At 43.5% G+C, this 24591-nt stretch overlaps 1 protein-coding gene across 3 annotated transcripts; it reads right to left on the bottom strand.

Moving 5' to 3' along the window:
* Positions 1-9129: 9129 nt before the first annotated feature.
* Positions 9130-23407, bottom strand: MTRES1 (mitochondrial transcription rescue factor 1). 3 transcript variants are annotated; one of them, XM_049900256.1, is made up of 5 exons: positions 23025-23318; positions 22723-22817; positions 15716-16200; positions 13675-13747; positions 9130-9631 (listed from the first exon to the last, which is right to left on the bottom strand). In XM_049900256.1, exons 3-5 carry the CDS (start codon positions 16186-16188, stop codon positions 9452-9454), a joined length of 726 nt encoding a protein of 241 aa, XP_049756213.1. In that variant the 5' UTR covers positions 16189-16200; positions 22723-22817; positions 23025-23318; the 3' UTR covers positions 9130-9451. The 3 variants fall into 3 exon arrangements, with proteins under 3 accessions (XP_049756213.1, XP_049756134.1, XP_049756054.1); XM_049900177.1 differs by lacking the exons at positions 22723-22817; positions 23025-23318 and adding an exon at positions 23330-23407; XM_049900097.1 differs by lacking the exon at positions 22723-22817.
* Between the last annotated feature and the right edge of the window lie 1184 nt (positions 23408-24591).

The raw sequence follows: 24591 nt of genomic DNA, 5'->3' as shown, positions 1-24591 counted from the left end.
CAAAGTCATAACAGCTGGCAGAGCTGAGGGCCCCGCTGATGGCCAGGCTCTTGATTTCTGTGCTCCCGCCTGTGTAGCTGTGCAGAGTAAATCAATTTCTCCAGTTCTCTCCCCTAGTGGTCCTCTACAATTTGGGAGTTGCTGACGGCCCACAGTCTCTGCATCTCTGGATCTGCCCCAGTGAGAGAGCATTTGACTCAGGAAACTTCTCAGTGCCACAGGGAATAGAACAAGGAATGCTTGAGTCATCTCTGCCCCTACAGGAGGTTGATTCATTCAGCAAATATCTCGGGAGTGCCTGCTGTACTGCTGGACACTGCTCCATAATTCTAACAAGTCCCAACCGCATTTGTTGTTAGCTGCCGTTTAGTCAACTCCAACCCATGGCGACCACATGTGCGTCAGAGTAGTACTGCTCCGTAGGGTTTTCAAAGCTGCGACCTTTCAGAGGCAGATTGCCTCTGGAGAGGCTTGAAACGCTAACCTTTCATCCTCATTTGTTGTTGTTAGGTACCGTCAAGTCGATTCCAACACACAGCAACCCTATAGGACACAGTAGAACTGCCCTGTAAGGTTTCCAAGGAGGAGGTGGTGTATTTGAACTGCCGACCCTTTGGTTAGCAGCCAAGCTGTTAACCACTGTGCCATCAGGGCGTCTTCATAAAAAACCAAAACCAAACCCATTGCTGTCGGGTCGATTCTGACTCACAGGGACTGGATAGGACAGAGTAGAACTGCCCCATATAGTTTCCAAGGAGCGCCTGGTGGATTCCAACTGCTGACCTTCTGGTTCGCAGCTGTAGCTCTTAACCACTACGTCACCAGAGTTTCCAGTTAGTCGGTAGTTAATAAGACAGACTGAGTTTGGAGAGAAGGTTCTGGTGGTAAACAGCACAAAATCTGTCATTTCTTACCTGAAATGGATTTCGAAGCTGTATGTAGGTAAAACCAGACTGGGAGCCCTGGCTCCTCCCTCAGTGCAGACGGAGGAGGCCAACACAGTTGGAATCGGCTGGACTCTGGCCTGAGGCACACCTGGGAGACAGCACAGCTTCCTGACTCTCCTGCTTCTCACAGGACTGAAACACAGTTGCGAAGTATGAGGTGAATGCTGACTGCAGAATTCAATAACCCTGGTCTTTCTGGTGTTCGGTTTGTGCTCTTTCTGACACCTGGTGGCACAGTGGTTCAAGCACTCGGCTGCCAACCAAAAGGTTGACAGTTCAAACCCACCAGCTGCTCCACGGGAGAAAGATGTGGCAGCCTGCTTCCATAAAGATTCACAGCCCTGGAAACCCTATAGGGCAGCTCTACTCTGTCCTAGAGAGTCGCTGTGAGTCGGAATTGACTGACAGCAATGGGTTATAGTATGCATTTACCTATTTCATGTGAAATCATATAGTATTTGTCCTTTTGTGTCTTCAGCATAATGCTTTCAAGGTTCATCTATGTTGTAGCATGTTATCAGGACTTCACTTCTCTTTCCTAATATCTCCTTAAGGAGCCCTGGTGGCACAGTGGTTAAAGCACTCAGCTGCTAACCAAAAGGTCAGCGGTTCAAACCCACCAGCCACTCCTGGAGAGAAAGATGTGGCAGTCAGCTTCTGTAAAGATTACAGCCTTGGAGCAATGTAAGTGCCCATCAACAGATGAATGGATAAACAAACTATGGTACATCACACAATGGAATACTACACAACGATAAGGAACAATGATGAATCCATGAGACATCACACAACATAGATAAATCTGGAGAACATTATGCTGAGTGAAATAAGCCAATTAGAAAAGGACAAATATTATGTGAGGCCACTATTATAAAAACTCAAGAAAATGTTTACACACACACACAAAAACAATCTTTGATGGTTATGAGGGAGGGGAGAGATGAGGAGGGGAAATCACTAACTAGATAGTAGACAAGTGCCAACTTTGGTGAAGGGAAAGAATAACAATATAGGAGAAGTCAGCACAACTTGACCAAGGCAGTCAAAGAAGCTTCCTAGATATATCCAGACACCTTGATGGACTGAATTGCTGGCACTGAGGGCTGGGGACCGTGGTCTCAGGGAACATCCAGGTCAAATGGCATAACATAGTTCATAAAGAAAATATTCTACATCCTACTTTGGTGAGTAGCGTGTGGGGTCTTAAAAGCTTGTGAGCTTTTGTGTGAGACTGACTTGATCTGTAAACTTTCACTTAAAGCACAATAAAAATTATTAAAAAACTTGTGAGCAGCCGTCTAAGATACGTTTATTGGTCCCATCCCATCCAGAGCAGAGGAGAATGAAGAAAACAAATGACACAAGCAAAATATCAGCCCACAGAACTAAAGGACCACATGAACCACAGCCTCCACCAGCCTGAGCCCAAAAGAATTAGATGGTGTCCAACTACCACCACCTACAGCTCTGATAGGGATCACAGTAGCGGGTCCTGAACAGAGTGGGCAGAAAATGTAGAACAAAATTAAATACCAGACTTACTGATCTGACAGAGACTGGAGGAACCCCCAAGATTATGGCTACCAGATACACTGCTAACTCAGAATTGAAGTGACTCCAAAAGTCCACCTTTCAGCCAAAGATTAGACAAGCCTCTAAAACAATAACAAGTGAGGAACATGCTTCTTAGTTCAATCAAATATACGAGACCAAATGGGCAACACCTGCCCAAAAGCAAAGACAAGAAGGCAGGAAGGGACAGGAAAACTGGACAAACGGACACAGGGAACCCAGGGTGGAAAGGGAAAGAGGGAGAGTGCGGACAAATTGTGAGGATTGCAACCAATCTCACAAAACAATTTGTGTCTAAATTTTTGAATGAGAAACTAATTAGCGCTGTAAACTTTCACCTAAAGCACTTTTTTTTTTTTTTTTTTTAAAGAAAAGAAAGAAAAAAAGATTACAGCCTTGGAAACCCAATGGGGCAGTTCTACTCTGTCCAATAGGGTCGCTATGAGTTGGAATTGATGGCAATTTTTTTGGGGGGGGGATGGGTAATCTCTCTTTGGAGTTCCTAGGTGGCGCAAACAGTTAAGCACTAGGCTACTAGCTAAAAGGTTAGTGGTTTGAACCCACCCAGAGGCACCTCGGAAGACAGATCTGGCAATCTGCTTCTGAAAAGTCTCAGCTTTGAAACCCAATGGAGCAGCTCTACTCTGCACACAAGGTGTCACCATGAGTTGGAATTGACTCAACGGCAACTAATAACTTCTCTTTATACCTTTATTAAACTGGCAAAAACTAGAAAGCTGTAAAATGTGATGGGCTGGGTGAGACTCAGGGGCTACAGGCATTCCCTGTGTTGATGGGAGGGCAACTGGTGAAGCTGCTGGAGAGAAAGCAAGTACTGGGTTATTTACAGTGAGGGGAGTTGGATGGAGTCTGGGAGAATGTTGCTGGGTAGTTAAAATGTGGTGGAAACACTTTCTTTATTATGCAGCAGTGAGAAATAATGAATTAGATGTACCTATAGTGTCATTGACCGTAAAAGAAATTCTGGGTGAAAAAAATAAGATTCAGAGTGAAATATATAATAATACCATTTATGAAATTTAAAATATATGTATACATACCAGTAAACACACATTTTACAAGAATGTATACAAATAATAAGGCACACATTAAACACATTAGAATGGTTGGCTAAAGTAGGGGAGAGCACTTGGGGAAATCAGTAAGACCCAGAGAGGAGAAAAAATAACTCGGAAGAACTTGAAGGGTGGATACTGGTGCTAGGGCGTTAACTAATGGAAAAATTCTTGTAGATGTGCATCCCCATTCCACCCAATGGTGTGCTGGCAAATGTTTAACAACCAGTTCTCCAAGGGAAAAAATAAACCCTGATTTGTAGTGTATGCTGATTTCCAAGATACACACATTCCCACCATGGCTGATTTCAGTCTACCAGAGTATTAGTTTGGTAGGGCTGCCGTAACGAAGTACCACCAACTGGGTGGTGTTAAAGAACAGAAATTCACTGGCTCCCAGTTCTGGAGCTCCAGAGTATCTGCTGTGTTGATTGCTTCTGAGAGAGGAGCTGTTCCTTGCTCTCCTCCTAGCTACCTGGTGGCTCCCAGCAATTCTTGGCATTCCTTGGCTTCTAGATGCATCTTCCAATGTTGTCTTCTTCCTGTAGATAGCTCTGTGTTCCTGTCTTCTCATACCACTTTGATGGGAGTAGAACCCACCCTACTCAAATAGGACCTCATGTTAACCTAACTCATAACATCTCAAAGACCCTATTTCCAAACAAGATCACATTTACAGGTTCAAGGACTTCACCTTCTTTTGGGGGGACACAATTTAATCCATAACCAAACCAAAAAAACCAAACCCAGTGCCATCAAGTCGATTCGACTCATAGCGACCCTATAGGACAGAGTAGAACTGCCCTGTAGAGTTTCCAAGGAGCGCCTAGCAGATTTGAACTGCTGACCCTTGGGTTAGCAGCTGTAGCACTTAACCACTATGCCACCACGGTTTCCTAATCCATAACAATAACTCATTAAAAGCAAAGTTTGAAAGACGCACACGTTCTTCTCCCCTGAGCCTGTGGATCTAGTTTATAATTTCCTTCACTCCCTTGAGATCATCAGTAAGTTGCTGATGATAGTTCTCTGACAGTCACGTCTTGAAAGCCAAAATATATATGATCAAGATAAGGTAGAGCTATAGTAGGGCGTCATTTTACTTACCTGATATGCATTGCACTCTTAAAGAAGGTTTGTGAACACACCACCCCCACCCCCAACTGAAATGTTTTTAGTTTCTTGAAAAATGGTAGTTATGTTCAGTCTTCCCAACTCATTATTGCCCAAATAAACCATGACTTAAAAATTATCCCTCAAATGTCTATTTTTCCCCAAGAACTGTAATAAGAAAATCACCTAGCTGTCTGTGTAATTCTCCAGGAAAGATAGTAAATGCCATTTGGCAGGGAAATGCGATTAGCATCATGTTTCCTAGAGCAGAGTTATTTCTTTGAAAGGATGGCCATTACTGGTAAAACAGTCGGATAGGCCTAGTCCAAAACAGTCATAACTTTAAATTGTTCATCATTTAAAAACTGCAAGCAAACTAGAAGCATTTTCAGACCTTCGTGGGAAAGCAAGATTAAAAAGAAAAACACAACTCCTCCCTGTCATCTCATTAGAACAGGGTTTCTCAACCTCAGCGCTGTTGACATTTTGGGTCAGGTAAGTATTGGGTGTGGCGAGACCTTCCCTTTGCATTGTAGGGGGTTTAGCAGCATCCCTGGTCCCTACCCACTAGATACCCATACCACCGCCTCAGTTGTGACCATCAAAAATGTCTCCAAACATTGCCAAGTGTCCTGTGGAGGGCAGGATCACCACTGCATTAGAATATGTCCAGATCTTTCCTTGAATCTTTCATCGTGTTGGTCACATTTTCACTGAAAAGCCTTGCCGGGACCATGTTATAAGGCAGCCCTCATTTGGGTCAAGAAATAAGTTGCAGCAGTTTCATAAACTTTTATGAGTTGCTCTTATGTTTTTGCTGCTGTTTCATAAATACAAGTCCCTTGGATCGTAGGCAACTATGAAAGAGATCAGTTTTTGACACGTACTATGACCAAATCAACAGTCAGTGTCATCAGATATTTTTCTTAGTTTGATTTTTAAAAACAGCTAAGTCTGGAATGGGCCAAACCCTGCCAAGCAGCCCAAGTTGAGGTACTAATCACTAATAGAGCTTCAAAAAGCCTTTCAAATGGCCCTTCCTAGCTATCATCAACTTATCTTGCCAGCATCAACACATTTTAACCAGGGCTTCGACCCTTCATTCTCGTTCAACCCCCTGCTGAGAATCCGCATTTTCACCAAGTTCCCAGATGATGCTAATGCTCCTGGTAAGGGACCAATTCTAAGACCCACTATTACAGCAGTGGTTCTCAAAACTTATTACACGTAAGAATTACCTGGCAATCTTGTTAAAATGTAGATTCAGATTCAGTATATCTGGGGTAGAAATGCAAATTCTCAGCAGGGATTCAAACTGCATCGAACCAGTTCGAAGCCCTGGTTTTAACTTTCTCTTTTGAGACAAAACAAAGCAAGGTAATCAGTATCTTGATTCTCACTTGACTCCTGAAGAAACTAAGGCTTACAGAGGTTAAGATAAAATTATGTCCATGATAACCCATCTTGCTAATTGTAGGACTGGACCTAAAAAGCAGGACCCCTGACAGTCACTAGATCATTGCTGCCTCTTACCATTCAGAAATTATTTCTTAGGCTTTTTTTTAAAATCACTTTCCAAAGAGAGAGAAAAAGAGGAGGGAAAGGGAGAGAGAGAAAGATGGATGGAGAAAGAAATAAGAAAAAGTATGGACATTAATATAATCTCCTAAATTATAATTCCTAACTAACTCATGATGAAATTAAACGTACTATTTAACTGATGACTTAGTGAAGTCAAATTAACAAGTGGTAAAACAGAAAAGGATCCCCTGGTGGTGCAGTTAACTTACTTCGTTACTAACCAAAAAAGCTGGAGGTTTGAGTTTACCCAGAGACGCCTCAGAAGAAAGACCTAGCGATCTACTTCTGAAAAACTAGCCACTGAGAACCCTACGGGGCACAGCTCTACTCTGACACACCTGGGGTCTTCGTGGTTCAGAGTAGACTAGACAGGAACTTTTTTAAAACAGAAAAACCCCCTCTGTCTTAGTCATCTAGTGCTGCTGTGACAGAAATACTCCGAGTGGATGGCTTCAACAAACAGAAGTTCATTTTGTCACAGTCTAGGAGTCTAGAAGTCCAAACTCAGGGTGCTGGCTCCGGGGAAAGCCTTCTCTCTCTGTTGGCTCTGGAGGAAGGTCCTTATCATCGATCTTCCCCTGGACTAGGAGCTTTTCTGCGCAGGAACCTCGGGTCAAAGGATGTGTTCTACTCCTGGTGCTGCTTTCTTGGTGGTACGAGGTCTCCCCACTCTGCTCGCTTCCCTTTCCTTTCTTGTAAGATAAAAGGTGGTACAAGCCATACGCCAGGGAAACCCCCTTTACATTGGGATCAGGGATGTGACCTGAGGTATTACATTCCACCCTAATCTAATCTTGCCTCATTAACCACAGGCAGAGATTAGAATTTACAACACATAGGAAAACTGCAATCACATAATGGAGGACAACACACAATACTGGGAATCATGGCCTAAGCAAGTTGACACATATTTTGGGGGGACACAATTCAATCCATGACACCCTCTGTTACACTCCACCACACATGTTATTTCTTCCTGAGTTTATTAAACCTTACAAATAAAAATCTATTTTCCCTAGTGTTATGGATTGAATTGTCCCCCCAAAATGTGTGTCATCTTGGCTACTCCATGATACCCAGTATTGTGTGATTATCCACCATTTTGTCATCTGATGTGATTTTCCTGTGTTGTAAATCCTACCTCTATGATGCTAATGAGGCAGGATTAGAGGCAGTTATGATAATGAGGCAGGAGTCAATCTATAAGATTAGGCTGTATCTTAAGTCAATCTCTTTTGAGATATAAAAGAGTGAAGCAAGCAGAGAGACAGGGGCACCTCCTACCACCAAGAAAGTAGTACCAGGAGCAGAGCGTGTCCTTTGGACGTGGGGTCCCTGTGCTGAGAAGCTCCTAGACTGGGGAAGATTGATGACAAGGACCTAATCCCAGAGTTGACAGAGAAACCCCTCCCCTGGAGCTGGCACCCCAAATTTGGACTTCTAGACTGAGAGAGAATATAAACTTGTTAAAGCCATCCACTTGTGGTATTTCTGTTACAGCAGCACTAACTAAGACACCTAGTATTCTGAAATCCAAACTGGTGAAAAACAGCCCACTGCTTTGGGCTGCAGAAGTTTTCCTTCACTGTCAGTTGACCTGGATTCTCAAGAATTCTTGGAGGGCAAATAAAAGACACAGGTAGTCTTTTTGAACCCACACAATCCAACAGGTCTATCTGAGCCAGCCCTTTCCAGCACTAAGAAACAGCCCATGAGAATCTGCAAACCATTTTATTTACACAGATGCCCTTTTCTTAGATGATGTATACTCTATGTGTGTGTCCCTGCTACTACTACTCAATTTTAGGTTTGGTCCTCTTTTATAGCATTTTCTTTAGAATTAGAATAATTATTCTATTGATAAAATCTGTGTATCTCCAACTTTCAGCTGAAAATTAAACAGCATATTACCTAAAACCAGGAGTCGGCAAACATTTTCTATAAAGTCTAATAGAAAAATTTTTAGGCTTTTGGGGCCACATATCATTTGTTATTTATTCTTTTTTTTTTTTTGTAACAGCCCTTTAAAAATGTAAAAACCATTCTTAGCTCCAGGGCCATACAAAAACAACCCTTGGGCTATCTTAGTTTATCACAGGGCTTCTAACCAGTTCTGCCTGGTTCAGTCATGGCCAACAAAGTGAAACCTGAACAGATCCAAATTTTTAAAATGTGGGTGAACTGAAATCGGAAATATTACAGGTTGAACCCCCTGCTAGAAACTTAATCTCCCTATTAGAAAACAAGGGCCATGTGTGTGTTGCATAGCAATCAGATCTCTTGACTGGCAGAGTTGGGAACAGTGGTGATCCGCTCAAAGATGGCGGCCAACTGAGCCATTTGGAGTGTGTGTCACTCTTCACAGTCCTGGCAATAATCCAGTCTCCTGCATCAGGCCCCTGAAAGGGCTTACTACTCCTCTTCCGAGTCTTGCATTTCAGGGCTTCGACCTGCAATTTTTCCCATTCCAGATTCCTCAAATTTTCAAAATTTGAGTCTGCTCTGGTTTTGCTTTGTCAGCCATTACTGAATCCGTTTGAAGCCCGTTTATTGACCCCTCCCTAAACAATTTTCAAATGGGCCCTAACTAGCCTGTGATGGAATTAGTTGAAATAACCTCACTCATTCAGACTGCTGACGACAAACTGAAGGGAACTAAGGCTAACATGTTGGTAATTTCGGGAAGGGAGGTGGAGACAGGGCTCTCCCAATGCTTCCCTTCTAAGGATGTTAAGGTGGCCTTGACTTTTTTTGGTATAGCCTGAAGAAGGCAGAACCTGAGGAAGCTGAGCCAGTAGGGACAACATTGAAATAAAAACACTAAGAAACAACAAGGCCAGTTTATTTTACAATGACTTGTGAGGCAGTTAATGTGGGGAACAGCAGCCAAGTCATTAAACTTTCTGGGCTTAGTTCATTCAGCCCACATCTCACTCTGGGCATGGTTCTCATGCTGATAAGGTCAAAATGACCCCAGACCAAACCCAGGAGGGAAAACCAGGCCCTGGAAATATCTCCAAGGTATGGATCCCAATTTCCACAAAATGGCTCGACAGATTCCACAAATGGTAAGAGAACTTTATTTTAATAAAAGTGTCCTCCTTTAAGCTGCCACCTGCCCCCACCACTAGAAAGCAGCTTTATCTCTACAACACAACCCATCTATTTAGACATATTCTTCTTAGGCAACTCTAACTTCTTCCACCTCCGTAACACCACTCTGTATTTTTCACTTTCGGTCTTCTCTTCAAACACTTTTTTCAGGAGAATTCGCATTACTGTGTCTGTTTCTGCTTCTTTATTCTCTCCAATGAGAAGATCCAATGTATCTCCCACTTTCACCTGAAAATTAAAAACAAAACTGAGTCTTTATTACACTTTGGGAAACCCAGGCCAAGGCAAACATCCCTGCTTTGAGTTTTTACCAGGTTATCTATAATCAGCCAAAGGAGGGGCAGGTGAGAAAAGGCCCTAGGTCCTCTGTAACAATCTAACAACCATTTTGTTCTTGGTACCTCGGGTTAAAGGGCCTCACTTGGAGGGTGCCTCAAACACTTCTAACAGTGTCCTTCCTTTAGACCTAGACAACTGTCTGCTTGTGGGTGGTCCTCGTGTGGTGTGGCTCTATTATTCATCTATTCTGGATGATTTCAGCAAATAACTGAAGGCATTTATATTGGTAACACTAGTGAGACAAAGAAAGTGGGGCACAGTATCAGAGAATATGAGCACAGTAATTACTACATCATTGTAATACACAAGAGTCCCTGGGTTGCATCAAACAGTTAAGCAGTCAGCTGCTAACCCAAAGGTTGGCTGTTCGAACCTGCCCAAAGATGCCTTGGAAGAAAAGCCTGGCCATCTGCTTCTGAAAGGTCACAGCCATGAACACACTATGGAGCACACTTCTCCTCTGTAACACATGGGATTACCGTGAGTCGGAACTGGCTTGATGGCAATGGGTAATCAACTATATACAATAAGGAGACAATTTCCAGTGTAACATTTTTCATTGATTCCAATCTAGGTGAGCTATATACACGGGCAGCTGGTTGGAAATTAGTGACTGTGGACCAATGGACAGCTGTACCTCATAGGGAAATGGTTCTCCGTTTGGCTGGCTCTACTGATGCCATGTAACTAAGAAGAGAGGCAGAAGTTAACTCACAAAGGTGCAACGCCACATAATAGAAAGTGAGTTGGATAGTTAAAAAGGCTGAAGTCAAACCCATTCTGGCCCAAACTGGTAGCTCTCGATTGAGCTAGCAGTGCAGAGAATTTTCTGGGGGCACCCAAGTGAGCTCTAAGCTCCAAAGACACAGGGCAGTGCTGCCAGAGTGTGGACAGCCCATGACAGATACCTGGTCTCAGCAGCTTAGGATCCCAGGGGATTGGCTCAGTGACCCAAGAAGGGGCTAACCCAACCCAGGTGCCACATTTCCTCTTCTACTAAAACACAAGCCAGGGATATAATCTGGGGCCATCTCAGATCCCCTACCACTGCTTCCAGTGGGAGGGAAACCCCACGTGGGCCACTGACTCCAACTGGGTATACACGTGGCCATTAAAAGGCCTACTGGAGGGCTTCTGTTTAAGGGGCTTGGTGCCAAACGCTCACTCTTACCTATTTTTCCAATTAATGTTCCCTGAGGTAGTTATAACTTAACACTGTCAGAACATTTTGTACTTTACCAGAGCAAGCCCTTATCTGTTTTCCCACCCACGCAAGGCCTCTGCAGGCCAAATGTTCAGTCTACAACATGGGCACACACACCTGCTCTGCCATGACACCCACACTGTCAATCACAGGCAGCCCAGGGTAGCTGAATGTAAAGCTCATGCACTGACAGATTTTAAGCCATTAACTTCATTCCCTCTGGTCTGAGAAGCAGAAAGGTCCACTCTACAGCTAAGCTTCAAGACTGCTTCTCACCCTGGGTATCAGGAAAAGCTGTTCTCAGACATGGGGGTAAGCAGGGCCTGTCCTCCTGTAGTTTTGGGTTCAATTTTTTTTTAAATGACCTCAGCCAAACAATCGGGATGTTTAAAATCACTGTCCAGAAATACAAGGCTTGGTAACACTGTTCTACCTTTTTTGGCGTAACTTCATTTCATTAAAATTTATTTTTGGTAAGAACATGTGCAAGTGGTACAAAATTTCAAAGTTACAAAAAGGAAAAGGCAACCATTCTAGTGTATCCTTTCAGAGATCCACTGTGCATGATGTCTCCTCCTTAAAGGGAGTGTGCGCTAATGTGTAGCTGAAGAGTGAGTCCCTTTGGAGGCTTACTCCTAGAGCAGAGAACAGAGGGAATGTTTTTGCTTTACCTTGTTAACTCCAGAGAAGGATGTGTTAGGAAGGCTCTGTCTACTTTGGGCTCCACACACCGACTGCTTAATTCAACAGTTACCCAGCACTTACAGGATACTCTGGTTTGCAGCTTGCAGGAAAGCTCTGCTCGGCTTCAGGGAGCCAGGGTTAGAGCAGCAGCATCACACAAGTGCCTGACCCTTGGGGCCAGCAGCCAGGCACAGGCTCCAAGGAGCAGGCCAAGGAAGGGGAGGGGTTTTTTATTCCCCTCCAAGGCCCTGTCGTTTCTCATGTGGGAGACTGGGCATAGCAGACACAAAGCAAAACTGGCTGGGATTAGGGGCTGTTCCAAATATCTACATTTCAAATCTCCCCTTAGCTGCAGTTACTATGGCTACCAAGCCTCCTAGTAACAAGGCAGCTGAAAATTAATACTGGCCCCTTCCTCTGCTGACCCTCAGGAGAAACCTGGAAGGCAGCCGAGATAACAGAACACCCAAGGCAGAATGAAGAAGCAGCAATTAGGCTGTAGTTAAGAATATCTCAGAGCAGAGGGAGAAAAATACGCTTGTGGGGTTTGTAAATGAGGCCCTGGCACAGTGGCGGCATGCTAAGGGGGTAATCATTCCTCATTCCAAGAACACGGCCTTGTCTTCTGTCTTCAGAATACCGTGGCTGAGGAGAAGGGGCTGGGCTAAAGTCAGGGAAAAGCAATTAGATACAAGAAGGGCTGATCTCCCGTGCATGTCGGGAGTGCCTGAAATTTGTGCAGCTCACTGAGCAATGACTGACACGCCTTGGGTTGGGCAAGAACCAACTTGGTCAAGTGCTGTCAGGAAATGGGATCCTGGACCCTTGTGACTTGGAGGTGTGAGACAGGCCATCACGGAGTTTTCCTCCATTCTGTCCATTTATAGCTGCAAGAACCTATATGATCCTCAAGATCAAAAAGGCTGAAAAAAGCTTCAGTTCTCACCAGATCCACGGCTGACAGCCTCACACTATCCCATGTAAGAAGATACAGCTCTGATCCTCCAACCCCAGGACTGTTTTAAAATATGAAAGAAGCTTAAATAAAACAACCTCCAAAATGTGTCTAACTTCCCTGGGACATTTGTCTCCTGGACACTGAAATACCTTAGTCAGGTTATGTCTCCCGACGCCCTGTACATCATGTGCCTTCCAAACTTTTAAACATCGCTATTGTGTTTTGTTAACTTTGGCTGTCACTATTGTTTTTTCTAATTATAAAAGTGATACATACTCATTGTACAAAATTCAGACAATAAAAAGCATGAAAAAAAACTAATATAATCCATAACGCCACACGCAGAGATAAATACTAGTGATATTATTTTAATTCCAGACATATGTATATATGTAATTTATTTTTACAAAAATATTTCAACAGAATTTATAAGTGTGTGTGTTTGTGTGTGTGTATGTGTGTACGTACAGACACACAGTGATTTATTGTTCAAAACTGGATCCTGTAAGTACATTTTCTTGTAACTGACTTCTTTCACTTAGCAATGGTGCTGACACAGACTTGTCAGAAAACGTGGACCATCATTTCTAATAGCCACTGTCGCATTCTCCTTATGCTACCCTGGCCCTGGGCACACAGCGATGCTCCCGCAAGTGCTCGGTGGGTGCTGCTGAACGGCACGGAATTAACATCTGCTCAGATAACACCGGTCCAAAGAAAACTTCTACAAGGATCAAATGCTTCATTTAACCTAATTAGGGGTTAACATTAGTGACTCAGAAGTTTCATCAACTTGAGTGTTGCCAATTCTGATAGTGGCTTGTCCTAAAATTTTAAAGAAAAAGCGGAAGCTTCATCACAAAGTCACTAATGCTGCAAAAGAGAAAGCGACCCATGTGACTGAAGCCTGTTGGTGATTCACCCTAGCTTGTCCAGGGCCACACGGCCCTCAGACAGGTCAGGCGGACATACACAAGCAGCCATGCTCCAAGTAAGGAGCCGGAGGGGAAATGTGGGCCAGCACTGAATACTGGCAGAGCATCAGACAAAATAACTGGCCACCACTCTACAGATTTAATATCTCACCGTTCTGCTTTTCTTCCATAATTTTTCCCCATTCAGCCTGAGTTCACCTTTGTAGAATGCATCTTCCACTTTGCTATCAAAGCAAAAAAAAAAAGGTAGAGTGTTTTAAAATAGAAATATATTCAAAACCATTATACAACTTTGAGAAAAACACCTGCCATTAATGTTTATCCTGATGGTGACTGACGTTCCCCATAAATTCTCCATTCTGGGTGCTGGGAACGCAAAAGTCAACTACTCCCACCTGCATCTAAAACGAAGATCACAGGCCACTTCTAAACGGATGTTTTAACTGCTGCAAAGATGTGCTACTACTATTGGGCAGTTGATTAGTACCCTAATGGGGTGTTCAGAGAGGGAGTTTAGCATGAGGATCAAGCTCCACTCAGGGCCAGGGGACCCCACTCTACCTAGCTCCCTCTGCGGCAACACCTGCCAAGGCTGTAGCCTTAGTGATTCACAATGGCCAAAGTGAGTGGGCACTTCTTTCCCCTCAGGTACCCCTCTATACTCTGAGAGAAAAACCAAGCACCACATGTATGATGAGGCTATAAAGACACCCTCTGTTAGTCTGTACTGAAGCTGAGAAAATCCCAATACAGCAGCTGCTTATCTCCTTGAATTTAAATCACTGGAGCAACCAGACCAGGGGAGGATACAGACCAAAATCAGAGCCCTTTCCTTCTGATGATCTGAATCCAAGTAACTGACATCTGGGGTTCTGCTTAATAAACAGCAGCCACTAATCCGGGAAAGGAGAGTTTGCCATTCAATAAATCCTGATCGGATGGTAAGAGGGGGCCCTGTGGGCTCAGAGTCATCTTTATGAGTCTCCAAAGCTTCATGGATGAAAAAATTAAACTATGCCTTTAAATTAGGTCACAAAGGTACACATTATCCAAGGAAATCTTGTTGAATTTATTATTCATACCACAATTCTTACCTTGCATGCAGTAGGCACACAATCAATGACTGCTAAACAATGAATGAACAGTGAGGGTGACTATTATATAACTAGTCTCACAGAGAAAGAAAGTTACACACATTCTAGGCATTACATATGAATACACATACTGTTTTCTTCATAAACGCTAATATACATTGAGTACCTACTATGTGCTTTGCACTGTTATATGTGCTTTAGATAGCTAAGATAGATACTTGATTAATCCTTACAACCACCTTCTAAAATAGGTTCTATTATCCCCATTTTACAGATGAGAAAACTGAAGCACAGAGAGGTTAAGTAACTTGCCCAAAGTCACACACGGAGGCAGGATTCAATAGCTAGGAGTCTGGCTCCAAAGCCTGCATTCTTAACTACCACCTTATACTGCTTCCCTTGATTCTAAGAGGTACCTTCTGACACTGTTGCATTTCTGAAATTCAGGTGTGTCTTTTGCTTGCTATATACATTAACGTGGTGATGGCTTTTCTCCTCAAGAAGCTGTTATTAAATCAGTGGTTCACCTTAGAGTCAGCTGTATCTTAGAATTAAGGCAGTATGGCACATGGACTTGTAGGCAGTCACTTGACTTCTTTGGGAATCAGTTTCCTCATCTACGAAATGAAATAATTGAAATGGGTTACCTCTAAGGTCCATTCACATCTGTGGTTACTCTTCACCACAATACGGGCTAAGTGATTATTTGTAACGCTGCATTAAAATAACCAACAATAAACCTTAACCCAAAAATATCCATTGAAGTCTCCTTAAACCCAAACCACAGTTTAACTTAACTGGTGACAAATGCCTTCTTTGAGCATTATGCTCTTTTAAGAACTGTCTACACAGAGTCAAACTGACAACAGCAACTTAAAAGATTAGACAGGAACCTTAGGGGTCAGTGAATTTATATTAATGGAGGAGGAACAACTCAGGAGGGTGAGAATGGTTACACAATTCAAAGAATGTAATCAATATCACTGAATTGTATATGTAGAAACTGTTGAATTGGTATACGTTTTGCTGTGTATGTTCTCAACCACAATAAAATTTAAAAAACAGACAAGTTTATAATAAAACACACATCATACTCACTTTCTTCCAACATCTAGACCTGTCTTCAGGATAATATCGTACCGAAAAGACTGCACGACTTTTTCCAGGTCTTTATAGTCTTTGACCACACTGGGGTCATCCTCCAGCTCCTCTTCCTGCTCACTTATCTCTTTGCGATCACTCTCATCATCAGAGACATCTTCATCTTCCACTTTCTGCAGAGTCTTTCTGGTGGAGTTTTTAGAGCTTATATTACTTTTGAGTCTTACGGAAAATGGAAAAACATGTTCTGGAGATATTAAAAGCCCTGGGAGTCTCAGTGAGAAAATATTATGGAAAAGTGTTTTATAATTTGATGCATTTAACTTGGTATTAGAAAAATATAAGTATCGATTCCAGGAAGCACACAGTTTGTATGAAGAAGGTGTCCCCCGGAGCACTCCCCAGAGTCCAGTCCAGGCATCTGGCTTTCTTAAAACACCAGCAGGCAATCTGACACTAGTCATAGCCATGGCTCATACAACCTGAAACAGACAATAATTGAGTCTTATTTCACAAGTGACAGAGTTGTGGCATTCTTACAACATAAACCACACATACCAAGAACACTTTGTATCTAGTACTATACTTACACTCTCCTAGAAAAAGCTGTAGTCTACCCATACTCAAGGTTCTGCACCGCCCTACAGAGTCTTCTACCTGTAATTAACCTGCTTACCTTATAAGGTTGTTATAGGGTCAAATGTGATAATAATATGTGCAAAAAACTGGTTCTACTCTTCTCCCTTCTCCAAATTAGCTCTGGGTACTGTTTGCTAATGAAGACTATCATTAACAATAGTTTTCAGTAATTTGTTTTTTTAAAAAAAGATAGAGAGTTGAGATGAGAAGGCAGAAGGGACAGGAGCTGGTTGAATGGACATGGGAGATACAGGGTAGAAAGGAGAAGTGTGCTGTCACATTATAGGGAGAGCAACCAGGGTCATATAACGTGTACATAAATTTTTGTATGAGAAACTAACTTGAACTGTAAACTTTTATGTAAAGCACAATTACAAAAAAAAAAAAAAAGGTTAGATTATCTTGTGGAGATAAAGGCTGTTTACTGACATACATCCTTTTAATAGTGACTTTGCTGATGAGCGATACCAGTTTGTGACTTCATAAAACCTAGAGTGAATCTCTAAATTTTATTTCAACCTCCAACCCCAGCAAATCCAAGCCAGGAATGAGCAAACTGGACAGGTCTGTGGGAAAACAAATCTCCATCCCACTGCTAAACAGAACCATTAACTAGCTGAGAAGGAAAGGGCCTGGAGACCTACTAACTGGGTAATTGTTTCCTGAGGCACCAAGGTACTGACATATCAGACAGCAAACAATTCCTACCTACTGTTACCTCAAACACAGCAGAAACATCTCATTATGATGGTGGCTGACTTCCCCAAGTTCACCAAGTTGGCTTTGGAGACCATGATGTGATAATCCAAGAAAGGTTTCCATATGGTCAATACCCTCAGACTTTGAGTCTGCAAATGACTTTCCTTTGGTGTCAAGGTTATACTTTGGAACTTTTCTGTGATAATAATTCTCAAGATTTTTCCTCCCTACTTTCCATTAACTACAAAACTGACAACAGCAATTATAAGGCATACTCATAAGCACATAGCAAATATATTCATTAACAGTTTCAGCCTTATTTTTGCTGGCATAAATGAGGCAGACAACATAAGTGCAAATTCTATTATCCACCACTCATGGAACTCCAATGTATGCCTGAACCTTAAATGAGGCATATAAAACCTGTTGCCATCGAGTTGATTCTGACTCATAGCAACGCTACAGGACAGAGCAGAACTCCCCCACAGGGTTTTCAAGGAGCGGCTGGTGGATTTGAACTGCCAACCTTTCGGTTAGCAGCTGAGCTCTCAAACACTGCACCACCAGGCTCAATTTAAGGGCTGTTTTTCAACCCGACTATAATTTGAAATAATTTTAAAAAGCTACAAAAGCCAGAGAGTAAATTACTGACTGGAACTACTTGCAGCACCTTCAGGAGAAATACTGCAAGAAATTATTTTCATTCATATTCTGTAGAGAATGAATAATACCCATTCATAGAAAGAACTTTAAGTTTTATAAAAGCAGGGATAAAGGAAGAAAATGGCATAGTTCAGGAGTTCCCAGACTTTGTATTTCATGGATCACTAAAATCCAGCAGAAAAAAAAAAGGGTATGTACTTTTTCTTTTGCCAAGGAGGAATTATTTTTTTAAATTGTCACTATTATTGCCATAATTAAAAAAAAAAAAACGGATATTAAATATCAAAAAAGTAGGAACTGAACTCCCTTAAACTGAATAAATGTGGCATTATAAGAAACTTACTGTTCTTTCCTTTTCCTTTTTTCACTGTGGACGGGGGAAAACTTTATTACAGACTGACACAGGCCTATGGCCCATTGGTGTTGAGAACCAATGGTATATTTGAATATCGGGGCATTAATACATTTATAGATTTTAAAAAAAGTCATAATCAAAAAGGGTTGAATATATACCCTTTTTATGTAGCCTTTTTTTGCTTTTATAGAATTTTCCAAATATATATAAAATATCTGTTCATTTTAGAAAATTTGGGAAAAAATATAAGAAAACTTAAACCATCCATAACCTATTCTGTGATAACCATGGTTAACACTGTGGCATATGCTCTTCACAGTGTAAAACTTTTAATAATTCTTATAAACAGAGCCTTCTCTCATACCTTCCCACCCACCCTAAACATGTAGGAAGATTAGACACATGAGCCAGAGGTCTCTATCACTGGCCTTAGAAAGTCCGGGCTGGCCCCAAATTCTAGATTCATTAGAATTTATCCAGGTGTTGTCTAAGTCTGGGGCCAAGACAGCCCCTGTATCAAATCACTACCTGCTGTTGGGCCTGGACCAGACCAGTTTATAAGATGCTCATGTAATGGGAAAGATTAAGACTCTGGCAATAATAATGATGATTCACCACACGTTAGGTCAGTGGTTTTTGAACTGTGGGTCACGAGCAATTATTAACATTTTTACTTAAGAACCAGAACTGAAGAATACAGACAATGTTAGAGTACATCACCTATGGTAAGAGCAAATAGTGCTCCGTGAGACTTGTTACAATCACACAGACACACAGATGTCTACGTACGTGTACACACGTGCTGAGTCATGTAAAATAGATGTGCTGTGAGAAACAAAAAAAAAGCCTGAAAACACTGGTCTAGAGGACAACAAATTATTTTTTGCTTATCAGCTGTAATGCCAAAGGCCATGTGTAGATCTCAGAGCTTACAGTCTGGTTGCATGTTCCACCCCAATTAACGAAACTCCCAGAACTGGATGTGCCTGCAGAGCTGAAAAAGGCAGCTTCTTTCAGAGGACTTAGTGCAGACCCTCATTTTACAGACGAGTACAACTGAGACTCCGAGTAACTTAACAATTTGCTAATCCACACGGCTAGTAAAATGACATGGCCGAAATGCCTTTTCCAAGTTATCTATCACACCCATTTCAAGTCTCCTCAACACTTACTGTTCACTGTACATCAGGCATTGCTCTGCATATATTAACTCATTTACTCCTCCCAACAAGCCCATCTCAGATACTGGGTCACGCAAACACTAAGTGGTACAGCCAGGATCTGAACCCAGGCACCCTGCTCTAAAGTCTAGGCTCTTCACCACTGTGCTCAACTGCAGGTCAGGTCTTCCAACTCCAAGTCCACTGCTCTTGGACACTTGCCACACCATGACACTTACTTTTTCATTTTTCTAGAACAAAGCTTACCTCCACCCACTGTAATATCAGAGCGAATGAATAATTTCACGGGTGGAGAAGTAGAAGGAACTGTTGCCCCAACTGAGAAGAAATTCTAAGGAGACATCCTGGGTGACGGGCATGCCCATGGCTGGGGATGGAAGTCCTGTCTTCCCGTCATTTCTGTGCTCCCACATTCCCCACCCAAATTCCTATGAGAATGCCTGCATTCGATGTTGCTCTCTGCATACATCACAAATAGAGTTATGTTTACCTATACTATTACTAACACAATAGCTATTTAACAGAAAATGGCTATTTAAAAATCAAACTTGTGTAAATACAACAAATATAACCAAAGTGTCACAACAGGTACTACCTTTGTGTTCATTAGCTAATCTCTCTGTTTGTGATCTGCTTCATTTTCCAGCAAATAAACACTGGCAAATGCTGCAAGTCCAGATAAAATTTATGAAAAACATAAAATTGAAAAAACCTCACTAATTTTTGTTGCAAATAAGGAGATGATGACCATTTCTAGATGTTAGCAGTGGTACACTCAGGGCCACAGGGGTGCAATTTGAGACCCCAGGTTCTGCTTCAGGGCTTTTCAAACTGGTTAAGGGACTGCCAAGTAGGAGGAGGAGTGCCAGAGGAGGGAGCTAGCCAGGCCCCCAGCTGCCCTGCAACCACAGCAGAACTAGTGAATACTTGACTTCTTTATATTTCATTTGAAAAAAGGAGTCCACTACTGAAAAAGGTTTTTCTTGGCATGACCTTCCCCCCACCTCCACTTCCAGGCCCACACAAGTCCCATCCTCCCCCTCTGCCCACCCCTGCGCACACAGACCATGCCGCTTTCCAGACTCTTGCTGCACCAGTGCTGTTTGTCTTCCATCACCTTCCAATAAGGCAGTGACAGGGCAGGGACCGTGTCCCATTCTTCACTACCATTCCCTATCTGCCCAGCACATCCAAAATCCAGTGAAGACTTGCAGATTCCCTTTCTAGAAATGAAATGAGCATCTACTACATCTACCCCTACATTCATTCATCTGCCCGCACATGTCAAGTGCTCGGATAGGCCTAGGTATAAAACACACAGTCCTTGTCCTCAAGGAATAGCCATTTAAGTCACATGTGGGTAAGTCATCTTGTTATCAGAGAACACAAGAAAAAAACAGAAGGACCAGGGGTGGCTGGATCCTGCACAGGCTGGAGCCCAGAGTGGGGACTCAGAAGGAGAGTTCTGAGAACAGCAGAGAAGGCCCAAAACTGAGCTTTGGAGAAATAGCAAGTTACAACAGGAATTCTCTGCTTTATAATGGATCATTCCCATCATCACTGTTATTCTTCTCATTCAAAAATAAGCAAACAGATAAACAAACCTCTTGACCTCACTACCCTCCAGCTACTGTTCCTTTTCTTGCTTTCTTCAGAACAAAACTCCTCAAGAGCTGTCTATACTTTAAATTCTTCTTTCATTTTCTAACGCCAAAGGTCATTTGTTAGTCCTCATCTTATCTGCCCTCTCAGCAGCACTCGCTCCCCTCTTCTTCACCTGGCTTCCAAGACACCTCACTCTTGGTTTCCTCTGCTGCTTCTCAGACTCTGCGCCTTCATCCTCTTTTCCCTGACACCTTAATGTTGGAAAGCCAAGGCCTCAGTCTCTTGATTTGCCCATTTTGCTTTGTATTCTTTTACTGTAATAAAACACAACTGCAAGTATGACTACATGCGTCTTGGGGATGCCCAGAACAATACCCAAGTGCCTATTCAATATCTCCATTTGGGTGTGTAGCAGGTACCTCAAACTCAGTTGGTTCCCCCCAAAACTCCTGATATACTAGCAGCCTTCCTCATCTCAGTTAATGGTAACTCCATCCTTCCAGTTACTAAGAACAAGTTTCCAAGTCAGTCTTGACTCTTCTCTTTCTCACATATCCATATTCATTATGTCAGAAAATAATGTTGGCTGTATCTTCAAAGGAAACCCTGGTGGCATAGTGGTTAAGTGCTATGGCTGCTAACCTAAAGGTCAGCAGTTCGAATCCCCCAGGTGTTCCTTGGAAACTCTATGGGGCAGTTCTACTCTGTCCTATGGGGTCGCTGAGTCGGAATCGACTCGATGGCAACGGGTTTGTTTTTTTTTGGTATCTTCAAAATGTCCCAAATCCTACCACTTCCATCAGTGCTATCACACTGACCCAGTCCATTATCTGTCGGCGAGGTTGCTACGAGGTCTCCATTAGTCTATTCTCCAGAGCACAGCCAGAATGATTCTTTTAAAAAGTAATTCAGATCATGCTACTCCTTTCCTCAAAATCCTATAAAACGCCCTGAGAGAAATGCAAAGTCCCTGCCATGGCCTACAGGCTCTGTGCAATCTGGCCCCCCATTTTCTCTCTAATCTCATCTCCTGCCACGCCCCCTTGCTCACTCAGCTCCACCCACACTAGCATCCTTGCTGCTCCTCATATACACCAGACCTATTTCTGGGTAGGGAACTTTTACCACAGACACATGCATGGATAAATCCTCATCTTCTTTGAGTCTTAACTGAAATGTCAACTCAATGAGTCCTACCCGTTCCAACTGAATTTAATAAATATCTTCCCCCCCGCCCCCTTTGTCTGCTCTACTTCTTTTCTACATAGTACTTAGCACCTTCTAACATATTATATAATTTATTGTTTTTGTGCCGGTCTCCCCCACTAGTATATAAACTCCATAAGGGTAGGACTCCTCAAGGGAGTTCTCTTCTGAATCCCAAGAGTCCAGAAGAGTGCCCGACGTAGTTAAATACTTGTAGAATAAAACTAGATCAGGAACCAGGGGAAAAATACATAAGGATGGGGCTGGACTGAATGGCCAGCTCTCCATGGCCTTGGATACCAAAGTTTGGACTTGACCCAGAGACCATTAAAAAAAAAAACCTGAACCCATTGCCCTGGAGTCAATTCCGACTCAAAGCGAACCTACAGGACAGAGCAGAACTGCCCCATAGGGTTTCCAAAGGGCACCTGGTGGATTCCAACAGCTGACCTTTTGGTTAGCAGCCCAACTCTTAACCACTACGCCACCAGGGTTTCCCAGAGATTATAGGAGCTACAAGAAGATCTTAAGTAGTGACTCGATAGGACTGGCGTTTTAAAAGTTCTCTTCAGCGGTGGTACGGGGATGATCACGGCAGGAAGCCCATAGGAGGATTGGGGTGAACTCTACAGACGAGGTATAAAATCTGAACTAACCGAACGCTGTCTGAAAAGCAACGTTTGGAATCCAAAGGTAACTCTGTCCTTGACCTAGGAGACGCTGGGATTCGCTTCACGTTCCTGGCCCTGTTCTGTAAGATGGAGGACCTGGTTAACTGCTTTTAGATCTATAGCAGCTTAAACAACAACAACAAAAAAGCCCACAGACAACAGAACTTTCTTTCTCCTGGAGTACTCAGTCTGACGACTGAAGCAGGGTCGCATTCCCCTCACTTCTTCCCCACCCCCGCGGGCTGCGCACATTCCCCGGATCCCCAAGGTCAAGGGAAACTGGACACCTGGGTCCTCGGGCTCTGGGTTTGCGTCTGGAGCCAGCCCCAGCGGCCGGATCCAAGAGCGGACGGCCTCGGCCTGCCAGGCTCCCACGGCCCCTTCAGCCGCAGGCACGAGGGACGTCCCGAGGCTGGCACGGCTAGAACAGGACGAAGTTCACGCGGAGCCCGGGCTAGAGCGCGGGTGAGGCAGAGGCTCCTCGCGACCTGTCTAACAGGTGCGCGAGATGAAGCAACAGACGCGGGTGCGGGCCGGGGGCGCATCCGGCAGGGCGGTGGCTGCAAGACGCGTCCGGCAGGGGCGCACTTACCTGTACGTAAAAGCGGCTCGGGCCTTCCTCCTGGCTGCAGCGCCGACTGCCGGCCTCCAAGCCCTCTGCTTGGTCCCGCCCCTTCCGCTGGCGCCGGCGCCGCGAGAGCGGGTCAGAGGGGACGCACGGGCTTGGCGGGGGCAGCGCAGTGACCCCTACTGGAAGCCGGAACTCGGAGGACTGAGTGAGGCCAGGCGCAGGCAGTACTCACAGGATTCTCAGCCAAGCGAAGAAGTTAGAGACGCTGCGTGATTCCAGGTGGCTTAGCAGAGGTTTTTTTTTTTTTTGTTTTTAATTCTAAATTTTTATTGTGCTTTGTGAAAGTTTACAAATCAAGTCAGTCTCTAGTACAAAAATTTATATACATCTTGCTGTACACTCCTTGTTGCTCCCCTGCAATGAGACAGGACACTCCTCTCCACCCTCTGTTTCCGTGTCCATTTAGCCAACTGCTGTCCCCCTGTGTCTTCTCATCTCCTCTCCAGACGGAAGCTGCCCATATAGTCTCATGTGTCCGCTTGAGCTAAGAAGCTCACCCCTCACCAGTATCATTTTCTATCTTATACTCCAGTCCAATCCCTGTCTGAAGAGTTGGCTTTGGGAATGGTTCCTGTCTTGGGCTAACAGAAGGTCTGGGGACCATGCCTTCTGGGGTCCTTCTCCTCTCAGTCAGACCATTAAGTCCGGTCTTTTTATGAGAATTTGAGGTCTGCATCCCACTGCTCTTCTGCTCCTTCAGGGGTTCTCTGTTGTGTTCCCTGTCAGGGCAATCATCGGCTGCAGATGGGCACTGTCTAGTTCTTCTGGTCGCAGGCTGACGTCGTCTCTGATTTATGTGGCCTTTTCTTTCTTGTGGGCTCATAATTACCTTGTGTCTTTGGTGTTCTTCATTCTCCTTTGTTCCAGGTGGGTTGAGACGAATTGATGCATCTTAGATGGCCGCTTAGCAGAGCTTTGTTTTAATGCAGTGGTCCTTAGATTCTCTGAGGTCGCCAACCCCTTGGCCATCTTTGAGAGTTATGGACCTTATCCCCAGAAAAATGCACACACATGCCAGAATTTACTGAAATTTTAATGGTAATTCAGAGCATCTTTTCAGGAATAAAGCATATTGAATATCAACTGAGTCGTTCTTGTTTGTCTAGCTTACCTGTCATGAAGTAGGTGATTCCAAACCCAAAACCAATCCCACTGCCACTGAGTTGATTCCGATTCATAGTGACCCTATAGGACAGAGTAGAACTGCCCCATAGGGTTTCCAA

The sequence above is a fragment of the Elephas maximus genome, chromosome 1 (genome assembly GCF_024166365.1).
Source record: "Elephas maximus indicus isolate mEleMax1 chromosome 1, mEleMax1 primary haplotype, whole genome shotgun sequence".
NCBI lineage: Eukaryota > Metazoa > Chordata > Mammalia > Proboscidea > Elephantidae > Elephas > Elephas maximus.
This window is presented reverse-complemented; position numbering and strand designations above follow the sequence as displayed.